The sequence below is a fragment of the Crassostrea angulata genome, chromosome 9, assembly GCF_025612915.1.
Source record: "Crassostrea angulata isolate pt1a10 chromosome 9, ASM2561291v2, whole genome shotgun sequence".
Classification (NCBI taxonomy): domain Eukaryota; kingdom Metazoa; phylum Mollusca; class Bivalvia; order Ostreida; family Ostreidae; genus Magallana; species Magallana angulata.
In genome coordinates this window covers 31,663,938-31,687,972 of record NC_069119.1, presented here as the reverse complement: position 1 = coordinate 31,687,972, position 24,035 = coordinate 31,663,938, and the positions used below count along the sequence as shown (strand labels likewise).

The 24,035-nt window shown below is 33.3% G+C and overlaps 1 protein-coding gene across 2 annotated transcripts; it reads right to left on the bottom strand.

Moving 5' to 3' along the window:
* Positions 1-1,918: 1,918 nt before the first annotated feature.
* On the bottom strand, positions 1,919-23,585 carry LOC128162392 (neuronal acetylcholine receptor subunit alpha-10-like). Of its 2 annotated transcripts, none has more exons than XM_052825572.1 (9): positions 23,284-23,585; positions 13,924-14,072; positions 8,355-8,399; positions 7,652-7,761; positions 7,099-7,532; positions 4,535-4,639; positions 3,836-4,026; positions 3,401-3,487; positions 1,919-3,035 (listed from the first exon to the last, which is right to left on the bottom strand). In XM_052825572.1, the coding sequence occupies exons 1-9, from the start codon at positions 23,348-23,350 to the stop codon at positions 2,652-2,654; spliced, it is 1,572 nt and encodes a 523-aa protein (XP_052681532.1). In that variant the 5' UTR covers positions 23,351-23,585; the 3' UTR covers positions 1,919-2,651. The 2 variants fall into 2 exon arrangements, with proteins under 2 accessions (XP_052681532.1, XP_052681531.1); XM_052825571.1 differs by having other exon boundaries at positions 1,921-3,035; positions 3,830-4,026.
* Positions 23,586-24,035: the final 450 nt, after the last annotated feature.

Here is a 24,035-nt window from a genome sequence, read left to right as displayed (position 1 = left end):
ATTAGTCTGTTTGTTTATGGGGAAAAAAGAAAAAAATCTCGGGCATTCTCCAGTTTTCTTAGGATCTTAAAAACGTTGTTAAGACCATCGCTTTAAAATATTAAACATGAAATTAAGTTTTTTAAAGCAGAATTTGATATTAAGAGTTATCGTTTATACTAATTTTTAATGCATTTTCATATTGGAGTTATACCATATATATTTTTTAGATAAAGGTGTACCAACATGATACAAATAATCTATCATAAAATCAAAGAATATAAAACTTGTTTTATTATTTAGGTTATCAACATAATCAACATATATTCTACTCTGTGCATAAATATTATCTTGAAACCGATGTTGTTAGAGTTTTTTAACAGCTGGGGACCTTTTTTTAATCTGATTACAGATACAATTTTACCGTCAAGCTAACCGGATATGGACCACCCAGTTCTATCTATGATTGTATTTAATGTTGCGCCTTAACTTTAATAAATGACAATGTTTTGACAAATTAAGAGGGATGAATGTTATAAGTCACTTTTAGACTAAAATATTCTCCTGAAAAAGAAGAGCTCTGCACTGTGAAGATATAGAAGAATATTCAAATGTTGAAGCCGATATGTTTAGATTTTTTTTCTTGCCTCAATAGAGATTTAAGGTAAACCTCATTTGTAATTTGTTGACAACCCATGAATCCTTCATAAAATGTTACACAAACACAGCGCAAAGTCGCATTGGATAAGTCAAAATGTTTGAACATTTATAGATATTTTTAACACAATATGCAGACGATTTCCAGATTATTTCTTGGCAATCGCAGTTTGTTTGATGAAGGTACATATTTTTGCCGAGTTTTGTTCCGATTAATTACATGCATTTATTTGCCCTATTGCATTTCCATCTGTCGATGAATAAAAGAGATCTTAATACAGACGTTTAATGAATATCTGATTGCATCCTATTCATTATATAAACATAAGAGTACATATCTTAATTGAAATTACCGCAGCTGTAGCATGCTATTGAACCTTATTAATTTACAAAGGATAAAGATGCCGTGACAACGGACAAAATAAAATCGAATGAGTTGAACAAAATGGTAGAATGCCAGCATCTTATGGGCGACGTATGATTCACTAAAATATTGATACATTTACATTTGTAGAAGGTTCGATTTCTCAAGAGAACAACGCTTCTCGAAATTTCTGCAAAATAATTAGTCTTAATTTAGATAATTATATGATATTTTGACTATTGCTGATTCCATAAGTCAAAATAAAGTTATTGTTTAGCCCCAATTGTATTTTTAGTAAATTGCGCAACTCTAACATTACTTTACTTTTGTGCAAATCTTTTTTATTACCTTATTTTACGAGTATGAAATGTAAAAGTCTGCCAGCAGTAAATACAATAATAGCTATACAGCTAGGAATAATTCAGATTTTTGGCCAGGGTGGCAAGTAACGTTATATCAATATCAATCCTAACTAAAAAAATCCAAAACAGATAATTAAAAAGATAAAATTATCGATCAACACAAACATCAGCCATAACAGTTCAACATAAAAAAAATTATGTAAACTCAAGTAGATTTATCATACACTCGATATACAAATGTAACAAGGAAAAAGTAATTTCACAAATTAATGTTTCCACCTGCTTTATCAATTAACGTAATGTATTTGTGAACAAATAAACCTTAGCATTCAGCTCCGTCATATAGGATACATATTTCCATATCTTTCTTTACAATCTATATCAATTCATGCAATTACAATCCTTTGGTATCAATCATAGATCTATTCAGCAGAGAGAGAGAGAGAGAGAGAGAGAGAGAGAGAGAGAGAGAGAGAGAGAGAGAGAGTTTCTAAAGGCTTCATTTCGTGAGAACAATTCTTGGTTTTTTGTGTTTTTCTTTCTTTCTTGCTTGTAGTTATTTTCTTTTCTCAATCATAGGTTTATCTTTATATTGTTATCTTGACAAATATAAATAAAATTAATTAAATTAATAAAATTTAATAAGTAATGAAAATAAAGTAATGATATCCATAAAAAACAGTAAGATCTTACAGTGATTTAAAAGGTACATGTTATCTATCTATTTTCTGTTTTGATCTACATATGCATTAACAATTCACACACATAAATAAATTCTGTTTTTTTTCACAAATATACAAGTTAATTTCATACGTTTCCAATCTCCAAGACAAGTGTAAAGTATGTCACGTCTTCAAAATGAACAAGTTTCTCTTATATATTTATATATTTCAATCTCCAAGATGAATACCTAAATTTAATTTTTCCCTCTCCAAAATTCAATTTTTGCACGAATGTACAAGAATATTTTATCCTTTTCAAATCTCCAAGAAGCATGTGATACGAATGTGTATATCAAATGTCTCACTCTTCCAAAATGTGTACATCTTTCTTCCACATACAGTAACCTCCAGTCTTTGTTGTATGCATTTCAAGTCAGCTGAACAATGTTGCTATGTTCTGGGTATGTACACACAACTCTATAACAATCCATTCAGCTCCTCAATGTAGCTGTGTTTAATGAGGACATCTTACGACGGCAGCCATCAGGAGAAAACCAAATCTTCTGAAAGTGTTCCAACACCAGCAGGACACACAAACCCCTTCAAATCTACCGCAGTCTGATGGCTTCAGGGGTTATCGCTTTGCGAAAGTGGCCCTTGCATTAAGATGGCGGAGGTCATGATCAAGGTTATGAGCACAAAAACTGTCAACAACATCCGGTCTACGACAAGCGCCAACTGCTGCCACTCAAATCTCACGGATTCTCGCACGTCCTGTTCTCGTTGGCGAGACTCGTTGTTTTCGATCGTGTGGCAGACCTTGGAGAGAACCTTGGTGAAGTTGTGTTCCAGTGTGCTGGTTGTCTCGTTGTTTGGGGCGGCGAAAATTGGCTGGTTGTTCTGATGTTGTTCCGGAAGATGGTTTTTGCGGACATTGTTTTCCGGCTTCATTTCATACGCGTGGTTCATGGCTTGTCTGTCAAGGTTGCAGCAACAAGACCTAACGCCGTCCTATTAAAAAGAAAACACTGTTTAGAACGTATTTCTCAAAAGTTAAGAATGTGAATAATACAAGCTTCAAATAATCCAATATTAATAAATGATTCATCTTAGACTAGTAAATTAATGCTTATTCTATTTAGACAATATTTAGAGTTTTTCATATATTGTTTTTTTTTTTTTTTGATGGAAGGGGGGGGGGGGGCTGAATATTAATTGCATTTACTCATATGAACATACCCAACACTCAAAATATATGACATTCATTTTGATTTTTTTTTTAGCAAAACTGCAACCCTTCCATGGTCGCGGGTAGTTTGGTGACGGTTCATGAATTTTGAACTACCTATTTAGTTATTGATAAAGAAATACTTGACCTCCAATAGCTTTGTCCTTTCTACTTCGGATCCTTTCGATACCGAGGTGTAGTTATTGGTGACGTTGCTGGCAAAGTCTGGGGTGTACTGTAAAATTCACAAATCTTCATAAATTGACAGATTACTATAGCATCATAACACAAGTGCAAGCGTATAAATTTTGTTTGTATCATACCAAATTACTGTGAACCAACATATATTCGCGCTGGTTTCATTTCGCGATTAAATACTGATTGACTGCTTCCGCACCGACAAATTTTCGCAATTACAAATTCTTTAATTGATAAAGAAATAGGTATAGAACTCTCACAGCGAGAAATATTTTCAAGACTGTAAAGTTTTTGGCGAATTTGTTTTCACACGCGAACAAAAGTTGGTTCACATATTTTAACTTCACAGAAAAACAAAATAAGAGTTTGAGAAATTTACCATTACTTTAGAAGAGTTTCTATTGTAATCTCCGTCCATTTTGACGCACATGACTCTAGCGAACACGCCAAAGAAAATTTTCCGGATGATGGGCGAGACGGGGTGGCCCCTTTGGCCCTTGTGGTGGATGTTGAGAGTGAAGACGGTCATACCTGTGGCTAGGGACACGATGATGATGGTCAGGCCGTAGTATATACCTACAAACACACAGGTAAGTACAGGTAAGTCGAGTCAATTCTCGAACACTTCCCTTGCCTGATGCAGAATTAATTCTTCGAGCATTGGTTTGGGTATGTAATTATATACATGTACATGTATTTTCATGTTGACTGAAGTTTATAACTGTCCATCGACACGACTTTGAAGGTCAGGACATATACATGTACATACAACAATTTAGGGAAAATGAATCTCAAAACGAAAAATAAGCCTCGTTATTACTAGAAAAGTGGTTATTGTCGCTATTGTTAAGTCAGTAGCGTTTTAGAACTATAGTCAAACAATACGCTTGGGTATACCAAATACGCAGAAGTGTGACTTACTGCACTAAAGTTTTGAACTTTTCCCATACGCACAGGGTATTTCACGCAGTTTTAAGCTTAACGTGTAACCATAAGTTAAATTTCACCCACGCGTAAATAACCACGTACTGTTACGTGTACATATTTATAAGGCCACCGACAGAATATTACTGGTGGTAATTACCTATGAGAGGAAGGACATCGGAGGTGGGGGGCATGTTCTCGGCCACCAGCATCATAAACACCGTCATGGAGAGGAGGGTGGTGATACCCATCGTCACCTTCTCTCCTGAAATACAGAAAAAAAAAGACCGTTAACATCGATTAGAATCAAATGGTCCCTAAACAAATAAACTACTAGTACGTGATCATGATATACGCGTAGTGTTGTAAAACAAATGTTTTTTTTTTATCAAGTTTTCAACTCCGATTGAAAAACTTAAAAGGACCTATACACGGTTTGATCAAATTTTTTATTTATAAAATGATTTACTTGTGCATTCTGAATGACTGGCCAAAATATAAATATAAGGAGTCAATTTACAGGCGAGATACAGAGGTAAGAATTCATTGTTACGTCATCAAAGCTCGATTCTTATATTAATGTTGTTTACAAATAATGTAAAGTTAAGTAATTTATATTTCTTTGCCAAAATGACTCGTGGCAATCCAGATAACTGATACAATGTTTTTATAAAATTATCAATAAAAGAAAGGACCACTCCATTGAAACTCATATCAATACAACACATGTAATCAATAACAAGACTCGAGCTATGTTTACAAAACAAGGAATTTTGAACTATGTACCTTTTACTTTCCAATTTTGATGAAGCATTAAAAATGACAATTTTAATCATTTTTCACAATAACAAAGGAAAAAATACAAATTTGATTTTTATTTTTAGCTCAAACCATTTCAAGGACCTCTTTAATGCATCATGCTACACTATCAAGTAGTTTTGCCGACTGCAGTGATTGCAAAAATTGCAAAACACGAGATTCTCTAATGCGTTTCCTTCAGTATCATCCTATGTTGTTCCGTGCCGTCAGATTGGTTTTCATCAGACTTATCTACATCGGCGATGCGCGTTAGTGAATACCTTTCACTGGCGGAAGTGGAGGCCCCGCGGCACGATATAGAGGCTCCTGATCTAATAACGGTCTATTAATTTTTGGTAACAAAGCGGTTGGTGTAGTTAATGGTATAATTGGTAAGACAATCCCGAGCATCGGAAGGAGAGAAACTGCAGACCTATGTACGCATGGAAGAAATAATCTGCTGCATCGCATTATAATTATGACAAACTGAAATCTGTTCGGTTATTTGATAGCCTGACGTCATTTCAACCAAATGTTACGGAAATTCGAAATTCTCATTCCACCGTGCGAGAAACATTAGAACAACCATAGTCTAGAAAATCCATCAACTCTTCGATTTTTGTCTCTCTGGAAAAATACGTAAATTTTCATTTGAATACACAAAAGTATTATATTCTGGTAAACAGTTTTTTCCGCAACTCTATTGGTTTGGGGATTAATCTCTTTTATATCCAAAAGTTGCTATATAGTTATGTGCATTTAAAGACCTTTCAAAAGAACTGCAATTCAGATAATTATACTGTTTGATAGTTTAGAGCTATGCATAACTGTTTCTCTTAAAAGCTATGAAGCCAACTTTTGCAATGGTTGATCTGAACTTATTGAATAAGCTAAAAGAGCAGAACGAAAGTCACTGAAATATGTATGAAAGCTCTATTAAATACTTTTGCTGTATTAGGGGTACAGAGAAGGACTTTCCGTGCCAAAGTCTCATGCAGTCTTCTTAACAGCGTACTGCATGCACACATCGCAAATAATAATCTCGACTCGCCAAATCTTTTCTTCCCTCCCAAGTCGAGATTTACACCAATGTTTATCGCCAGAAGCTTCGCTGGTCTTTTAAATAACATTAAAACATAAAAACAAGACCAAAATAGTCTAGCTCTCATAGATTTTCTTTTTTCCAAGGGATTCCTTATCAAAACGTTTTTCGACCTTAAGGATACCATACAATATCTCGTGTTTGGACAAAATTAGTTCTGATGGCCACAAAAGATGTTTATTATCATCTCTTCATGTCAATCCCTACAACTCTAACCGTATTTACACGATCATTAATTCAATAATTACCTTAGCGACCATCAGTGCATTAAGTTCAGTTAATACCCCCTTTCTAAATCTAAGTATAGCCTTAAGATTCGATGTACGCCATTATAATCGAATTACGATCTCCTTTGTTATTCCCTCTTCTTACTTTATTTTATCACCGATCTCTCTAAAGCAGACTTTAACGGTTTTCCATAAACATAATACAACATTGTTTATGTGTATATCAGGATATTTTATATTCTCTGTTTTTAGCGGGTTTATGGTTCTTAACTCCGTTAATATCTAATTAATCGATAATCCAAGATTGAAATCATATAAAGAGCTGTTAGAAACTGTCTCTTGAAACCTTATCATATTTGGATCAAACAGAGAAGTTTTTAGGATAATGTGTATAACTTTGATAAAGCTGCCAAATTATCAATTGAACCCAGGACCGTTCAGTTTAAAAACAAACGCTCTACCGACTGAGCTAAAGGGTTAACCCACTAGCTAGTTCTAGTAGGAACGTGGCAGTATTAAGCCTATAATACACACACCATTACACAAAATAACAGGTAGATAAATAAAATCGTAAAGAATAAGTATAAGCCTCATTACCAGAATCCGATGGTATGTAGAATCCCAGGAGGGCCACCAACGTGATCATAATACACGGCATTACCATGTTAAAGACGTAGAACAAAGGTCGCCGTAAAATGTGGATGTAAAACGTAATATCCGGATACGGTTCTGCGCAGCAGGAGTAATAAACCACCTTCCGGTCTACGTAGAGTTTGTGTAAGTGCCATTCACTGTTAGGAATGTAGTTTGAAATGTCTCCTTCGAGGGTGTTGAGAATCAGATTAATGTGGAAGCCGTCATACGTCCAAGAGGCGAATGTCATCGAACAGTTCTGCTCGTCAAACGGGAAATAGCGTACGTTAATGGAGCAAGAACTCTTAAAAATCACCATGGACAGCCAGGTGACGTTGCCTTGTGACGTCACGATGACGTTGGAACTTATGGACGAAAAGTAGGTTGACACGTCAGCACTGCAAAAAAAAAATTCCCCATCATTTTAGTCTCAAATGATTAAAAGACCTCGGAATAAATATGAAAGAGTCATTTATAATTATTTAAAAAAAATAACGATAATGAAAAAAACAGTTACTTATTATATAGAAATATGTCAGGTCTCCAGATCTGGTCATAAGGGAGCCTAACTACTTTGATATCTCCATATTCCTTCGGATCCCATCTCAAACCATAATCAGTCCACATCTGCAAGGTTAAATAATTTAAGGCATATAGATATACCAAGTATCTTAACTTGTTATAAGTAAAATACGGATTTAAAATGACACGTACACTGCAAATTTTATATGAGAAATTAATTTTTTTTGTAGTTTTGATTTGTTTTTTCGTAAAAATAAGTTTTAAGTTCTAAAAAAAAGATCAACAATCTGAATTTTTGAATGCTGTTTTTGAAATATTCGTTTGCTGGTACACGCGTAACGCAACACCATCAATTCTGTATAGTAGTACTTTCAGTACTTTGATTTCTAGCAATGCTCAAAGCGCGGAACGCTTTCATAGATCGCGAAATAAAGTCGTTGCTTACATAGATATTAGAAATTGCTGTAGTAGTTTGTATTAATTTTTAAAACAAATCTTCAGTTTGATTGAAATTTACATACGCAATTTCAGCAAACCTTGTTTTAGTAAAAATTGACAAAAGTCGATTTATTTTTATTTAATATTTACTCTACAGCAGAATACAGTTTATAGTATATTTTATGATGCCAATTTTCTAGTGAGAGTTACACGTGTATTTCTCTTGAGAGATGGTTAATGTACCTTAAAGTGTCACTCACCTGATTCAACCAGCAGTTTGTTGTCAGGATCTGATTTTTCTCATCCTTAAAAAAAGAAATTGATGTCACATACCTAATTACAAGCATTTACATTATCAGAGAACAGCTATAGGGTTATTGTATCTATAAAGTACTGTATATTTGAGACCCCCTCCTCCCCCATTCACGATAAATGCTTGTGATTTTACCCTGTTAAACTCTTTAATTCGTCCGGGTATAGATTCGAGGAGAAAAATTAATTTTTTAATATTACATTCAGATTAAACTTTAATATTAAACATGCATACCTGATCAATTAAGTCTAAAAATGATACGGACTAGAAAAGATCACTTGTCCGCGGGGCATTTCTCCCCATGGCCAAATATGGCTCATACTTTATCTACAGCTAGGCGCCTTTGTGTAAAGGGCGTGTAGTGTGATATATATATATATATATATATATATATATATATATATATATATATATATATATATATATATATATATATATATATATATATATATATATATATATATATATCCCCTAGATATATATCTCGGAAGGACGAACAGACGGACAGACAAACTGATCACTAAATGGCGCCCGCAGAACGGGACCTTAATACTGTAATAAGAAAACAATAATTGGAAAAAAAGTTCTTAATCTAAGTTAATGTAGAAAAATTCTGAAATAAAATCCAAAAAATATGAAAGTGTAGAAATACAGTCTCCCTTTTTCGTACACAAGAGTCAGTTGTATTAATATCTTGATTAGTTGTCTGGACAGTTTAAGTTTTTTATGCTGTCCATCATAATAGATCTATTACATAATTGTTGCATGTCTTAATAACCTTGCTAGCAATATATATAGAAACATTTATAAACCAAATCTCCCTGAAGATTTCCCTATTTGTACATCAATTCTAGGGGATTAAATGCAGAAAGCTTGTATCTCTTATGATATAATTCAATATAAATTCACTGTATGTAAGTTTATAAATATCAATTTGCAAGTAATTCATTCTGTAATTGATATACAAAACGGTAAGATTTTTTTTCATGATAAAAGACTAGGCAAAGCAATTTAGTATGCAATTAATCAGCGGATACACGTATTTATCAGAGACAGATTGCAATTACCATCGGGGAAAACAGTTGCATTAGGAATCACTAAGCATTTTATTTTTATGTACAATTGCATTCCAAAGCCGTTTATGTTTTGCTTAGTAATTACTTCCTGCTTACATACATGTATTTATTTCATAATTAATATCGACAAAATTCGGGTTGATATTTCTATGAAATGCATAATAATTATGCACCAACGAGATCTAGGCGATATTCCTATCGAATACGATCATATTTGCGAACCCAGGATTGACTGAACTATTTATTACAATCGTTCAGCAATGAACTAGACATAAGGATGCTGAATAGTGAACACATTACCCATCAAATCTACCTTAAAGTTAGAATCCTAGGTACAAGCTTACAACCATAAACTAATTTTAGATAAAGAACAAAATTAATCCAAATATCTAAAATTTAATCTTGAAAACTGTAAACCAACTTTGATTCGCGTGATAAAAATTTTTTTGCTATAATTGTCGGCACGAACCTGTATTTGCCATAAAGTTGTAATTAAAAAAAACCCAGGTGCATGAGGATAATCCTTGTCGCGAAAATTAGGCACTGCGAACCAGTTCATTTAAGGTAAATCGCGAAAAAAAGTCGTTGCGAATAATGGTTGGTTTACAGTGTCTTCATTAATTTATATACAGAACTCTTCTTTCAATGTAGTTTATATATGGTCACAACGATCCAATCCTTTGTAACTTATTACAATGTCTTTAAACTCAGGCCCTCGCCTATATTGCAAAGTGAAGGTGACGCATTTATCAGAATGAATATACTTTTAGGCCTAGAACAATAGACTATTTTGAACTCATTGGACTGTAATATAATTTCAATGGGATTAGGCACAAGTTCTAAAAGTTATGTAGCCCTAGCGCACACTTAACAAACAACACAACCAATGAACAAAAATCCAGCCAACCTAGTAGCACACTAATAAAACGTTTTATTAATAACCCACTCACATACTTAACCAAAAACACTCAAAGGAAAAAGAACCCAACTAACCTTGTATCACACTTATAAAGCATTTTATTAAACAAATTTTGGTCCATTACCATTTTTTCTTGATTTCACAAAAGTCAGGCGGCAATTCATTTGTCTATAATTAAGATATAGTTTGCCATTAAACAGGCATTATGCCTTCGCACTCATTGCGTTGACCCCGTTTTCTTTCAATAAAGCGGTGATGTATCCTTCATATTTCATAAAATGATTTAGTTATGCACTATGATCTATGGTTCCGCAAAAATGAGTGACGTTTAAGGTTAACATCACTCTTCTTTTCAGAATGCAAATGGTCCAGATTAATATAACTGATGACTTCATGTGAACCAGTTTTTGCATCGCATAATTGTATCACAATTCAAGTTATGTCTGGGAGAAGTAGAGCTATGAAAAAACGATATCGACTTTGCGTAGGAGATTCATGGACTATATTTCAGTGCGAGTTCCCCCTTAAATGTATCAGATTGAATTCTTTGTAAATATTATACAGCTATTTCGGATGTGCAGTCGGACAAAAATAGACAAGACTTTACCCTGGAAAATATTCAGCATTACAGTGAAATGCTTTTGTAGATTCTCAGCATTTCAAACCCAAAAAATCAAGAGGCATTTGTGGTTTGGGGTCATTTAGAGAGTGCAAGGGCTATAACAATTCATTTATTCTGTGATTTGAGTAATATTGGAGGGCATCAATTTTCGCTGATGAAGTAAAATTCACATGTTAGAGGATGCGTTTAAATTTGTGAACAAAAGTCATATCATTAACATTAAATATCAATTTAATTTTATACTTCGATGAAAATACGAATTGTAGAGCGGCTTGACAACGAGATAAGACGAAAGTGGTCCGAATGGGGGAAAGAGTGAAATGTACTCACGAAAAAAGATTCGTATAACAGAAATTATACAGTTTTCTTCTCCAACGGGCCTTAAACTATATATACATTTTTAGTATTTGGCATAAATTCAACACAGACAGAAAGAAATGCTAATAATGCTAAAATGTTTAGCTGTCATACTTCTTTTTTTTTCTTTTTTTTTAAATTGAAGATAATTTTCATATGTTCATTTACCATTAATTCCTCTTATAAACTTTGAAAAGACGCACGCGTACCTTGGGATATGTCATTTCAAAAATAAATATATTTTTTTTTCGAGAGACCGGATGGTCAACAATTTAGCAATCAGCTGTACCCTATTTTTAAACATATTATTTGGACATAAATTATTTATCAATTAAAGAAAATCCCCTAATTATAAATTTAAAAAAATCTATATTTTTATTAAGCGCTTTATCTTAGATTTTAAATATTGCACGGTATAACAATGGTGACCAGCAAGAGCTCGAAATATATTAAAAGCAGTTGGATTCCTAACCTGCAATTAATTGTTTGTTTGAATGAATACAGATTAATGTTCTAATTTCCCTCCGAATTACTGTTTGGCAATAGCTTAATACAGATGTTAAACATTTATTTTTTGGCTGAAGACAGATGATTTAACATACCATAAAATCCTTAAAGCGTGACCATTTTTACTTTTTTGAAGCGTGTAGTATTGATTCAAAGAGAGGGAGGGTAAAAGCTCCTGTTCCCTCAATGTTTCGACAGTCACACGAAACTTTGCAATTTATCGCTCCAACATTTCCCCCCTAATGCATTAACAAGTGTGGCACCATCATTGACAAATGATTCAAATTAATTCTGTTTTCATTCTACGCGGTGACGTGATCTATCGAATAAAAAAAATGGGAGCAATCGGTTAAACCATTTTCCGTGACTTTCTACAAATAATAAAAAGATGGGGGGGGGGGGGGGGGTATGTGAATTTTTTTTCTATGTTACGTGCCCCCCCCCCCCCCCCAATTCATTGTTAATGGTTCATCCATAAGTAGGAAGGGTGGTCTACTCTACAGATTACCCTCAGATCTACCTTAAAATTCTTGGTATGATTATTCAAGCTAAAAAATTATGATTAATTAATTTCAATTCCAAATAGTTTTTACTTTAACATGTGAATAGCTATCTATGCCCATTTACACAGCTTTTCTTCTAAAGGAGGTTATTGCAGTGAAAAAAAAACCCGGTTATGACCGCATTGTTACAACGCACTTTGAAAAATAACGCACTTTGAAAAAAATTTCAAGGTGCGTTAATTTGGTAAAAAATTTAACGCACTTTGACAAAAAATTTCAAGTGCGTAATTTTTTCAAAGTGCGTTGCCACACCGCATCCATTTCTCCTTGCTACTGATGCCTGTGTCTGTTTTGAGCTCGATCCACAATATTACTGAATATTTACAAACTGTGTCTGAAATTGAGGGCAACATTCATCATGTTTAATCCCGAAGGTACGAAACAATAACGATTGCTCAAGGCGAAATATTCTTTGCAGTAAAGTAACTTGAATGTCAATAATCTTTTGATGTGCTAAATGTCACTTAAATATAAAGAATTCCGTACCACATATAACAATGCTCTTAACATTGTCGATATAGTGGTCGCTTTTCATGTGTTTCTATGGCATATTCCCATTTGGATTTAGAAAAATGAATGTCATGATAATGAATTTCAATGGAATCATTTAAATTCGTGGGGGCAAATTTTGTAGATTTTTTGAGCTTATTTATGGGGATTTCATTTTTTGGGTGCGTCGGTTTTCTATTTCAGTAAAATAAAATAACTCTTTCAAAATTCGGCGAAGACGTAAATTTGTGGAGTAATGCTATCCACGAATGCCAAGAAAAATGAACAATCGTGAATTCTTATGATTCCACTAGATATAAGAAATGATATGAGTAATAGGGTTTTTACTCCTTTTATTTTTAAGGTAATTTTTGAAAGTTGGTGTTATGCTTTTGAGAAATATAAAACGTTGACTTTCCATCAAAATCTTTTGAATTTTTAAAAATCAGTTTAAGAAAACGTGTAAGTTCACTAAAAGATTGAGAGTGAATGATTTTTTTTTATGTTGGACAGGCCCATCTTCTAAAAAAGTGAAAAAGAATATGACAGTAAAATTGAAAAAAAAAATTAAAATTGAAAAAAAAGCAATCAAACCAATATCATTTGATAGTTCTTGTGTTCGCGCCAAAATAAGGAATACCTTTCTTTTCTTGGTTAAAAATATTGATAAGTTTTTGAACATCGTTATTTAACTTGAGAGCATTTTTTCATTATCTCTACATCATGATTATGTCCCCACGACACATGAAATAAACGAACAGACAATATGATTTTATACATATATATGTATAGACCTATTCCCCAAAGTGTCATTGTCTCGACTCGTTCAAATGGTTTCCGGATTTATAGTTTGTCTTCGTCCTATAATTTCTTACACCGTCTACCGAGTGTAAAGTATTTTAACACATTAAACGCTAACAACAGAGACGAATCGTCAGCTGGATGCGTTATGGGGTGAGACTCTTTGGCTGGTCTATACTTACGACATCAATAATCTGCGAAAGAGCCAGACCGAATGTCACGTTGAGCGGAAGTGACGTGTTGCTTGGCATGACGGGACGAACTCTCTTGTCGTATCCGTTCAGAAGATCTTTGACCAGTCGCTGTTCGTTTGTTTCTTCGCGGCGGATACCTGAAATTAAAAACACAAGAAATAGGACTTGGGCTTGATAATAGAACCATTTTAACAAGACCTTGGAATTTCGGTGGGACGAACATGTAGCTATCTATTTCTTGCGTCAAAACAAGTTATAAATGACGCGGTTTCAAGCGAAATATGTGCCGATTGCGTAGTCTTAGCTCAAAATCCAGACAAATCTTGTTGATTTCAAAGAGCCAGGGCTGAGTGGCCAGCATTGAAATAGACAGGCCTACGTCACATTGCTGTTTGACACAACTACCCAAAAGTCTAAGCTCTTTTTAAAATGGTTCTAATGACATCATATGAGACACAAACATTTCGAACTTTATATTTAATTTACTAAAACATTTTTTTCATATTATCGCAATTCGAAATTTGAGTCACCATGAAAATATTGTAAAAATTCAATGTTCTTATACATTTTCAATCTAATCTTATCTAATCTAATCGCAGAAATACGGTATATATATAAAACAATGTTAGCAGTTGGAATGACTCAGGTAGATGTAATTAAGGTACAGGTATAATTATAACTGTAGTTTATTTTCCAACCCCGCAGCGAATTCAATCCCGTAGATTTAACACATTTACATATACATCAATTGGATTAATTTCACAGATGATGGTGTGCATAACATAATTATTTGTATATTGTGTTTGCAAAGTAATAATATTATTCGTTTAAAAAAAAGGTACATCATCTAAAGTTGATTATTAGATTCTTATGTATTTTAATCTGCGACTTGATTTGTCTTATATTAATAAACTATTTGGAAAAAAACACCTCGTGCAAGAAAAATGTGTAAAGTAATCTCGATGCTACACCCAAAAAAACCTGTTGTTTTGACACCATCCATATATTGACCTATTATTTGGCATACTACAATTTACAGAATAATGCGTCCCTAATATCAACCCATTAAAAACAAATATGATTACAAACGCAAACAAAACTAGAACTGGTGTCAAAAAGAGGAATGGTTGTGTCCTCTTTTTTGTCTTTTTCGTCTGTTTGTCTTAAAATTTTGTCGTTTTAGCAAGCTAAAAAAAACATAAAGAAATAGAGTTATGGGTACATTTATCTGAAATGAGAGAGAGAGAGAGAGAGAGAGAGAGAGAGAGAGAGAGAGAGAGAGAGAGAGAGAGAGAGAGATGATTTCTGATTAAAATAAGTACCGTTTGCCACAAAATATAAACAGAGGGAGTCTATCGTTATAACCATGTGCTAATTGGTTAGGAATAAAATAAAGTAAAACTCGGTTATAAACGTCCTTATAATGTCAATTGGTATTGCTCACTTTTGAAGCTAAAAAGAATTTTGTTATAAGAGTTTTGAATGTCTTTATTTTTCTTCTCTACGTCCACCTCAAAATCAGTTAGCTATATCCGTAAACTCGTTAAAACCTTAAATCTGTCTAGGATTTGTTTAAGATGTCGTCATGGCGTCTTTAAGCCTTCGCTATTTATCGGAGATTTCCCTATATTCATATATACTGTATGTAACACTGTTGCTTGAGACAATTTTTTCTTCTTTCTCATGAATATCTTTTTTTTTTTTAAAACAAAACGACAAGAGTTGGCACGAGATGGTTTATATTACAATATTGAAATAACGTACATTCTAATTTACTTGAAGCCCCGTACAAAATTCGTCCGCCTGTGCACCAGAAATATACATTGAACTTTGCGAAGATGGAAAACACATGGACGCAACAGGGATTCCAATTTGTTTTTGTGAAGCAATATAATTATTAATAACTGATCCAACATAATTTTTTTTTCTCTCTATCTCTGTAAATTCCAAAATCTTCAGGCTCTTAACATGAATATTGCGTAACACAATAGCTGAGAGATCCCAAAGCCCACCCATCTTAGCTAAATAGAGATGGCTGATTTTTATCTGATGTGTAACTCATGTAATTAAGTATTACGGTTTTATTTTTTAAACCCCCCATCATCGTCCATTATATAACAATGGATTCCTCTGCGAGGCATTCATTTCCAGGATGTATTGCAGCCCAATCGATTAATATAGTCATCAACCACAATCGTTTCTCCAAACTTTATCACGAAATAGAAAAATCACGTCATGCGTTTTTTACATTGAATTATTGTTACTATTTGGGTATGATATTTATTTCCATTTTTTTAAAAATAAGGTTCAAATTTTCATACAATTCATTCTTGGGGTATTTAATGCGTTTTTATCTAAGTGTTATGTATACATGTATCAACAGCATAAAAATACTGTATGATAAAAATTCGAGGTTCAGTATAAAGGTATCAAAATGCTAACTCAACGCCACTGATCATGCAGATTAAATTTAACTTCATGCTTTCTGAAATTAATTTATGCATGTATATATAAAACATTATAAACACACACACGTCAAACATGTATTTAAATCATTTTTGACACACATAACATTTAACCTAACACACTTAAATACATGCCCACAATCTCCCTGCCCCTCTCCGTCTGTTCGTCTCTCTCTCTCTCTCTCTCTCTCTCTCTCTCTCTCTCTCTCTCTCTCTCTCTCTCTCTCTCCATCGCTGTGATGACTACCCAAGGCTGTACTTTGATATTATTTCATTTGATCTGTATAATCTGTCGATTTGTCCCAAGAATGCACGCGACAACTTGCCAATTTGTCAATCAATGGGTGTTTTATTGAGCCCATACGATTCACGGCTGTTGCAATATTGATAATTAATTGTACGTTTTACTTGGGCCTAACCGACTCTATGAAGTAATTAAATACTTCGGAAGTGGTACAATAGATCATGAAAAAATCCATAATCATGTGCGGATCCAGTTATTTTTTCACTCGGGCGGGGAATCCGAGGGTTATTTAAATTTGCCGGAGGCGATGTCCTAGGCATATCTATGAACGTTTTACTTAGGCCTAACCGTCTATGAAGTAATTAAATACTTTGGAAGTGGTACAATGGATCATGCAAAAATCCATAATGATTATCATGTGTGGATCTAGTAATTTTTTCCCTTGGGCGGGGGATCCGAGGGTTATTTAAATTTTCCGGAGGCGATATCCTAGGCATATTTTTGATAATTTACTTTGTAAATTTAAGAAATTTCAATTTTCCAAGCCCCCCCCCCACCCCCAGATAGATAGATTCGCGCAATATATATTCACATAAGCAGTCATAATTCTGTGTTAATCTTTAACACATTTTTAACTTTACTTAGAGGTTGTACAAAATACTTAATGTACTGTATTACACGAGTACATTGTACACGTATCTGTGTTTTGAAAAAGGTCGTTATTAAGGGGAAAAAAGATCACCTCGGAATAACTGCATACATACAGTATGATTATACGATTTATTCATGCTTAAAATATTTAGTGTTCATATGCGTAATATTTTAATAATTTCAATTATTAATGGTCACAAAATGTGAAATTCTCAACTGAAACCATAGTCCTATAAATCAGTGTTGCGTACCTTAACATTGAACATGATGATAAGAGGTCCATAAACGAAATGACTTCCATCAGAATTTTAAACAGTTAAAAAATATCGAAAAATGTAAAACAAAAATTAAAAAAAATATTTACAATGGTTTGCGATTTTTACCGTTAATAATTACATGTACATGTATATGTGACTCTGCAATAGTTATGCAGGCATACATGCATTTACCTTGAAGAACTACGTGTCTATTTCAGCTATTTAAGAAGTACAGTGTATAAATTTCCCATGGGCTTGATTTTAAAAAAATTCTAGATCTGCGATATCTTTGAGCACAACTTTTATCGAATGCGATGAAGTTTTATAATGGTTGCATTCCGCATTAACTCCCTTGCGCTTTGTGCTTACATCAGGTTTTTTTTTTTTTTATTATTATAGAATACTACATCCGTCATTTTTTAGTAATGTCAGATGAGTTTATTCATGCAATCATTAATGTAAAGCGCTTCCACACGCAGCTAGCGAAAAGTATAAGAAATCTAAGAAAAAACACAATAGAATTTCCTCGTGGTCACTCCGAATAGCTGCCTGCTACATTGTAGGTCAGACTCTCAGCGTGAGATTGATTCCTCAATTGACCGATTGTCGAGACATTCTAACAGTTTGTATCAAAATAGATGGTTAATCAAATTGCTAACGATGCTCCAAAGCAAACTGTCTTCGCCACATACAGAGAATGAATATATACTTTTGAAACTGATTTTTATTTGATTTTACATTCCATGTTGCGGTTATTCTATGTAATTGAGAAAAAAATGTTTTTGTCAGTTAAACAGGTAGGTACTAGTATTTTATGGGCTATATTTAATAATAAAAAAAAAACATGAAAAAAAAACAAAAAAAAAACAAAAAACGAGGAGAGTTACAGGAAGCATATGCATGATATTGCATGATCTCGCGAGTTCTACCGAAACAACGCGAGATTTTGAGTGTTTGATTAGTTTTCGTGGATTTTGTAGGAACTTATCACAAATGATATATCATCTTAACGATTTGTAAAGCTGAATTTTCATTCATTAAAAAAAAATCATCGGATAAATTACTGCTAAACGAAATTGTTGACAAATCTGGCGGCATCCCACGAAGATTGACAAGGTGAAAATCAAGAATTATTACAATTTCTCAAACCTTCATTCATTCTTTAGCATTGAATGTCCTATTATAGAATTCGGGCATTAAAACGTCATGTTGTTAATTTTGATTTAACTGCGTGGGCGTCAATTATACAAAAATTTACAACATGACAAGTTGTAAATTTTGTATTTATTAAAAGTTTAGACTTTATCAAGTTAAACTTATCTATAACTTGATGAAGTTTAAACTTTTAATGTAACATCACCCAGTAAATTCAAAATATACACTCAACCAGTTAATTCAAAATTTACACCCATCCAGTAAATTCAAAATTTACAACATGGTAGACACAAAACAACAAAACACAACGTAATTGAAGATTGATTGAAACAATATCCAAATTTTTAGTCACAAAAATATTATACATGTAATAAAAGTAGCATGCACTTAGCGGCGCTTCTGTGGTCCTGTGTTTCCTCACTAAGACCTTGTGATCGCCTGTCAGTGACGTCATAATAGCAAGCTGCAATGATACTCTTTATGATGAATCATTGATGACCGTGCAGCGATGGAGTGAATTCAATAACCATTTAATTTAGGGACATTTTATCCTATCAAATCAAACCAAACCATCCCGAGTAGTCAGATCTGCATTTTACATGGGATAAAAAAACACAGTATACCGAGAATCGGTGCTTCGACCTGCGCCATTAAATACGCAAAGGCACGCATTCATAACAAGTGTTCATTGACCTTATACATAATGAGAAAATGTAACACAGTTAAAGTGTAACTTTAGAGAAATAAAAAAGATGATGTCCCGATTAATATAGCGTAAATTGTTGATCTTTCCCTTGGGTATTTCCCAGTCGTCATTTACACTTCGAACACGTTGAGAAGCTCAGTATAGAAATTATCTATGATTAATTCATTGGTAGTCATGTGGTTTTAACGACTAGATATTATTCTAAAAAAGCAGGCTTTTCTAATTATATCAGTTTTATATCTTAGCTTTTTAGGCGCAAATTTTTGTGTCAGTGTATACATTATTTTTATAAGCGAATTAACCGGAAATAAAGTTAGGAAATGAATTTTACAATGTGGTTTATACAACCACATATTAATACAAGGCAGGAAACTATAACAGGCCTAAAATTCTGAAGGGAATTCTTTGTATACATTTCAATTGAATTAAAGTAAAATAATTCGTTTTAGATTCAATCTTTTCCTTGGTTGTTTATTTTTTATTGTCGTTGGAAATGACATGCCGAGATATTGCGTGAATGCAACTCGAGAGATTCAAGCAGAAATCCTGTCATCCTGTTTTAAAAAAAATCTCCAAAATTACGCAATAATGATGAAGTTACGGGAATTTAATGCCACATTTATTTCAATTCGCTTCGAGGAGGTTTGCAATCGCCTTACAAATCTGTCACCCTCTCAGGAAATAGTGTCAACTTGACTTCAATGGTCGGCAAACTAGGAGTAAATTTTTCGAATTTATGTGTTCCCTAGGTCGGAGAAAGTTAGGCTTCACGCACGTGCTCTAGTTGGTAAATTCGTGAAAATCTTCGTCAAAGCTGATTGCGACTAAAGTGAAGTAGTTTTAATGAATAATTAAAGTCGTTAATTTATACCGTATAATACGAAATTTTATAACGTTTGAATTCAATTCATGAATGAACGTGATACAAACACCGGCATGATTAAATAAGCTGTTGCACATAATTATGAAGTTTTTATTAGGCGATAAAGATCAAACTCATATCAAATATGAAACTCTTGTGAATAGCAAAACTTTTTATTGTAAAATGATATTGTCTGAGCCACTGTCAAGTGGATCAGGAAATGTTTAACCTTATTGGAAATTTCAAATAATTGTGTCGATTGATTTCTATATATTTCTAAATTAAATTATCTTGCTGTAAAGTTTGAAATAACAAATAACAAAACAAAAGCTTTGCTTAAATAGCAAAGAATTGTAAGCTCTGTAACTCGCTTATAACTCAAAAAATGACGCTCATATTTTGATTGCTTATTAAAAATGCCTTACTGAGAGATTGTAAACATTAGAAAAGGAAAAATAATTTTTGACCAAAATCGTGACCATGACCCTTTAACAATAAAATCCCCACGCCCTGACAAATAATAAAAACTTAAAAATATCGCAGACGGGGCGTGCTAGTATAAAACTATTTTGGAAGTAAAGAATGTTCTTAATATTTCTAAATGTAATCAATGTGTGAACAAAATATTTATAATCTACCTCATTCATCTATAAACTGTATTGTCGTATTTTGCCTACAAGGTATTTTTATTTGAACAAACAAACAAACAGACAGACAAAAGAACAAACGGACGGACAAACAAACGGACGGACAAACAAACGGACGGACAACCGGACAGACAAACAAAGGGACAGACGAACAGACAAAAAGATGGACAGACGCACGTATTAAAACCGAAAGGAATTTAAGAGAGCTAACAATAACGAAAGAAGTGAACAAACAAGAGATAAAAGAAGAAAGGCGATTGTTTACCATTAGTAAATTACAGGCGTTTAAGGCGAGATTTATGTACAAGTATGTTAGAACATTCAGAAATCGTTAAACGAAGACCTAGTGTGCATAGGAAGTTGACTTATCTGGCTAAAAACAAAACTTATAAAACAATCCGATGTTGCAGTTTTAAGTGCTATTCCAACAGCAAAAGCTTTTAAATCTCTGGAACAGTTGACTTTAATGGTCGTTCGACTGACACCGAATCAAAAGAAACCGGATACATTAGTTTCATCCTCTTCTTGAAGCATCGCAATTTCACAAGACTCAGTCACGGCCGAAAACAGGGGTCTTTACACGAACTTACTTTCTTTTTTTCCATCTTGTTCAAACTTTAAAATCGCTATATTCAGTCTACTGTTCTAATGGTTTTCATCATCAAAATAAAGGATTATCAATTTTATTTTCTGTAATACGGTTACAAACAATGCATTGTGAACGTGTCACTATAGGTTTTGTGTATGTACTTTTATGTTAAGATAAATGTACATGCACTAAAAAAGATAACTATATAAAATATATTGATATTTGATGTACGACTTTTTGGCGTCTTTAAAGGCGATATTTCGACATTATAGATCAACTTTCATAATAACCAAAGCAGAGTTGAATTTCTATCGGTTTTGATTTTTTTCCTACGGTAAAATGTTGTCAGGAACAATGTATAATTAAATGCAGTAATTAACACTGAAAGATTTATGATTTAAAGCTCTCAGACACGAATTCTTGCATACGTATCTTTTTAAAAATTTTTGTCAAGTGTCGATTTAAATGAATATACAGATATTTAACTTTGCAACATAACTACAAGTTTATTTCATTTCAGCTATTATCAGTTATAATGCATTTTTGCTCGATAAAAAAATGAATTCAGAATCGAAATATTCATTATTTTGATTTTTTGAAATTATCAATACTTATCATTTTTCATTGCAGTATGAAAAAACACTCTCTACGAGGGTCAATCAAAAAATACGAAGACAATGTGGCTGTCTATCATATATTTTTAATGAGAGTCATACATAAGAGATTAATCTGTGCACCAACACTTATGTTATTGGTATGCGAAGTTTTAGTCCATTTGATGAAACGGTATTTTTGTTACCCCTTTTAAAAAACAACATGTTTTGTCACCACGGCGCACGGTACCGTTCAAAACACGACGTCAAGATTAAACACGCACAGTTTATAGATATACCCCATCTTTTTATCACGCTTAGTCTCTTGTGCCTTTCTCCTTACAAATTAAAATGGCACTGAAACACTTAACATCTTACTTGCACACATCTGTTCGAGAATCATAAGTTAGTTCTTCAAAGTTTTTATTTTCTAACCGTGTATCTCTTAGTTTACAGCAAGGATAACCCTAGACGTCGGTTGACGTAACTTATTTTTTATGACCAAATATTTACAGATATTCTACTCTCTTTCGGACTGTTTTATATTCAAAATACAATTATCACCACCCCAACAAAATTTATTACAGTTAAACACAAACTTGCAATTAATTGTTGACTTATTTTTTGCACCATTGAGCATTTTCACAGCTTGTGTCGGCTTTTTCCTGGGTCAAATCCATTTTGTTTGTACCTCTCGTTGCGCCGTGACGTCCGGCGACGTCGATGTTTTTCGTCAATTTTAAAGAGGACTATCTGTCTTTAGTTAATAGTATCTGCTCGACAAAACAATCTATCCTGTCATTGTTTGGAACTTAGAATACCAAGACAAAACTTAATTTAAGGTTTCAATATCATTTGTTTTTAAGCCCAATTTATAGAGATATTACTCTCAACATTATATGGATTATTGTTGACATTACACAAATTTTGACCGTGCGCCGTGACCTCATTTTTGCAGGATTAGATTCTAAATAATTCTTAGAAATAAAGTAATCTATCAACTTTTTTCCTTGGAAATTATTTGAAACTGTTGCCAAATTATGTCTACCAAATTTAGTAATGATATGACGTTAAGTAACATAGCTATGACAAAAGTCTTCGTATTTTTTGATTGACCCTCGTAGTACCATATATATGCACAATCTATTAAAAAAAAATAAAAGACCAAAATCAACTTACCATTTGCCTTCAGCAAAGAAAATAAACTCCATATCCAAACTAAGATAAAGAAAACTCCAAGTTTCATGGTTTAAAAAAAAACAAAAACCAACAGCTCTTCAGAATTCACAAAGAATGTAAATGAATGATCAGCAAAATGATGTCAAGTTCGCTCAAGCAGTTGTTTCGGTGTTTAGTGGATGCCGTATTTGTTCACAGTGGTACAGCTGTTCAACGGAAAAACGAAATCGCGCGGTCAATCAAAATCAATGCAAAACAGCTGATCGCCTGTGAGAGAGAGAGGCCTCCTGTATGCAGAGGGTCCTAGCTGCTGTTTACGTTTAATTTCCTCGACAAATGCTTTATCATTTAATCTTATATTAGCAACATTAATATCGAAGACATTCGCTGTTGAATTAGTTTAGGTAGCATATCCTCTATCAAGGTAGAGGAGTGGGTGGGTGGGTGTGCGGGGGTAGAGGGTGTGGCCGACTTAAAAAAGTAAATAAACGGGGGCCGGGTGTACATATACTTACTAAGTATGCCCAAAATTATTTATAAGCAAAAATTTCATGTTTTTTTTTTAAATCAAGAATCAAGTAAAATACGCATAAACTTGAATGATTATAACAGTAAAACACATTCATTTGAAAGGTTCTCTGCAATGATACTTGTTACATTATGTCGAACATATACAAAGGACAAATTATGATAAATAACCCAAGTAAAGATTTACTAGGCTTCTGGTAGTTTTACAACAATTAGTCTTAACA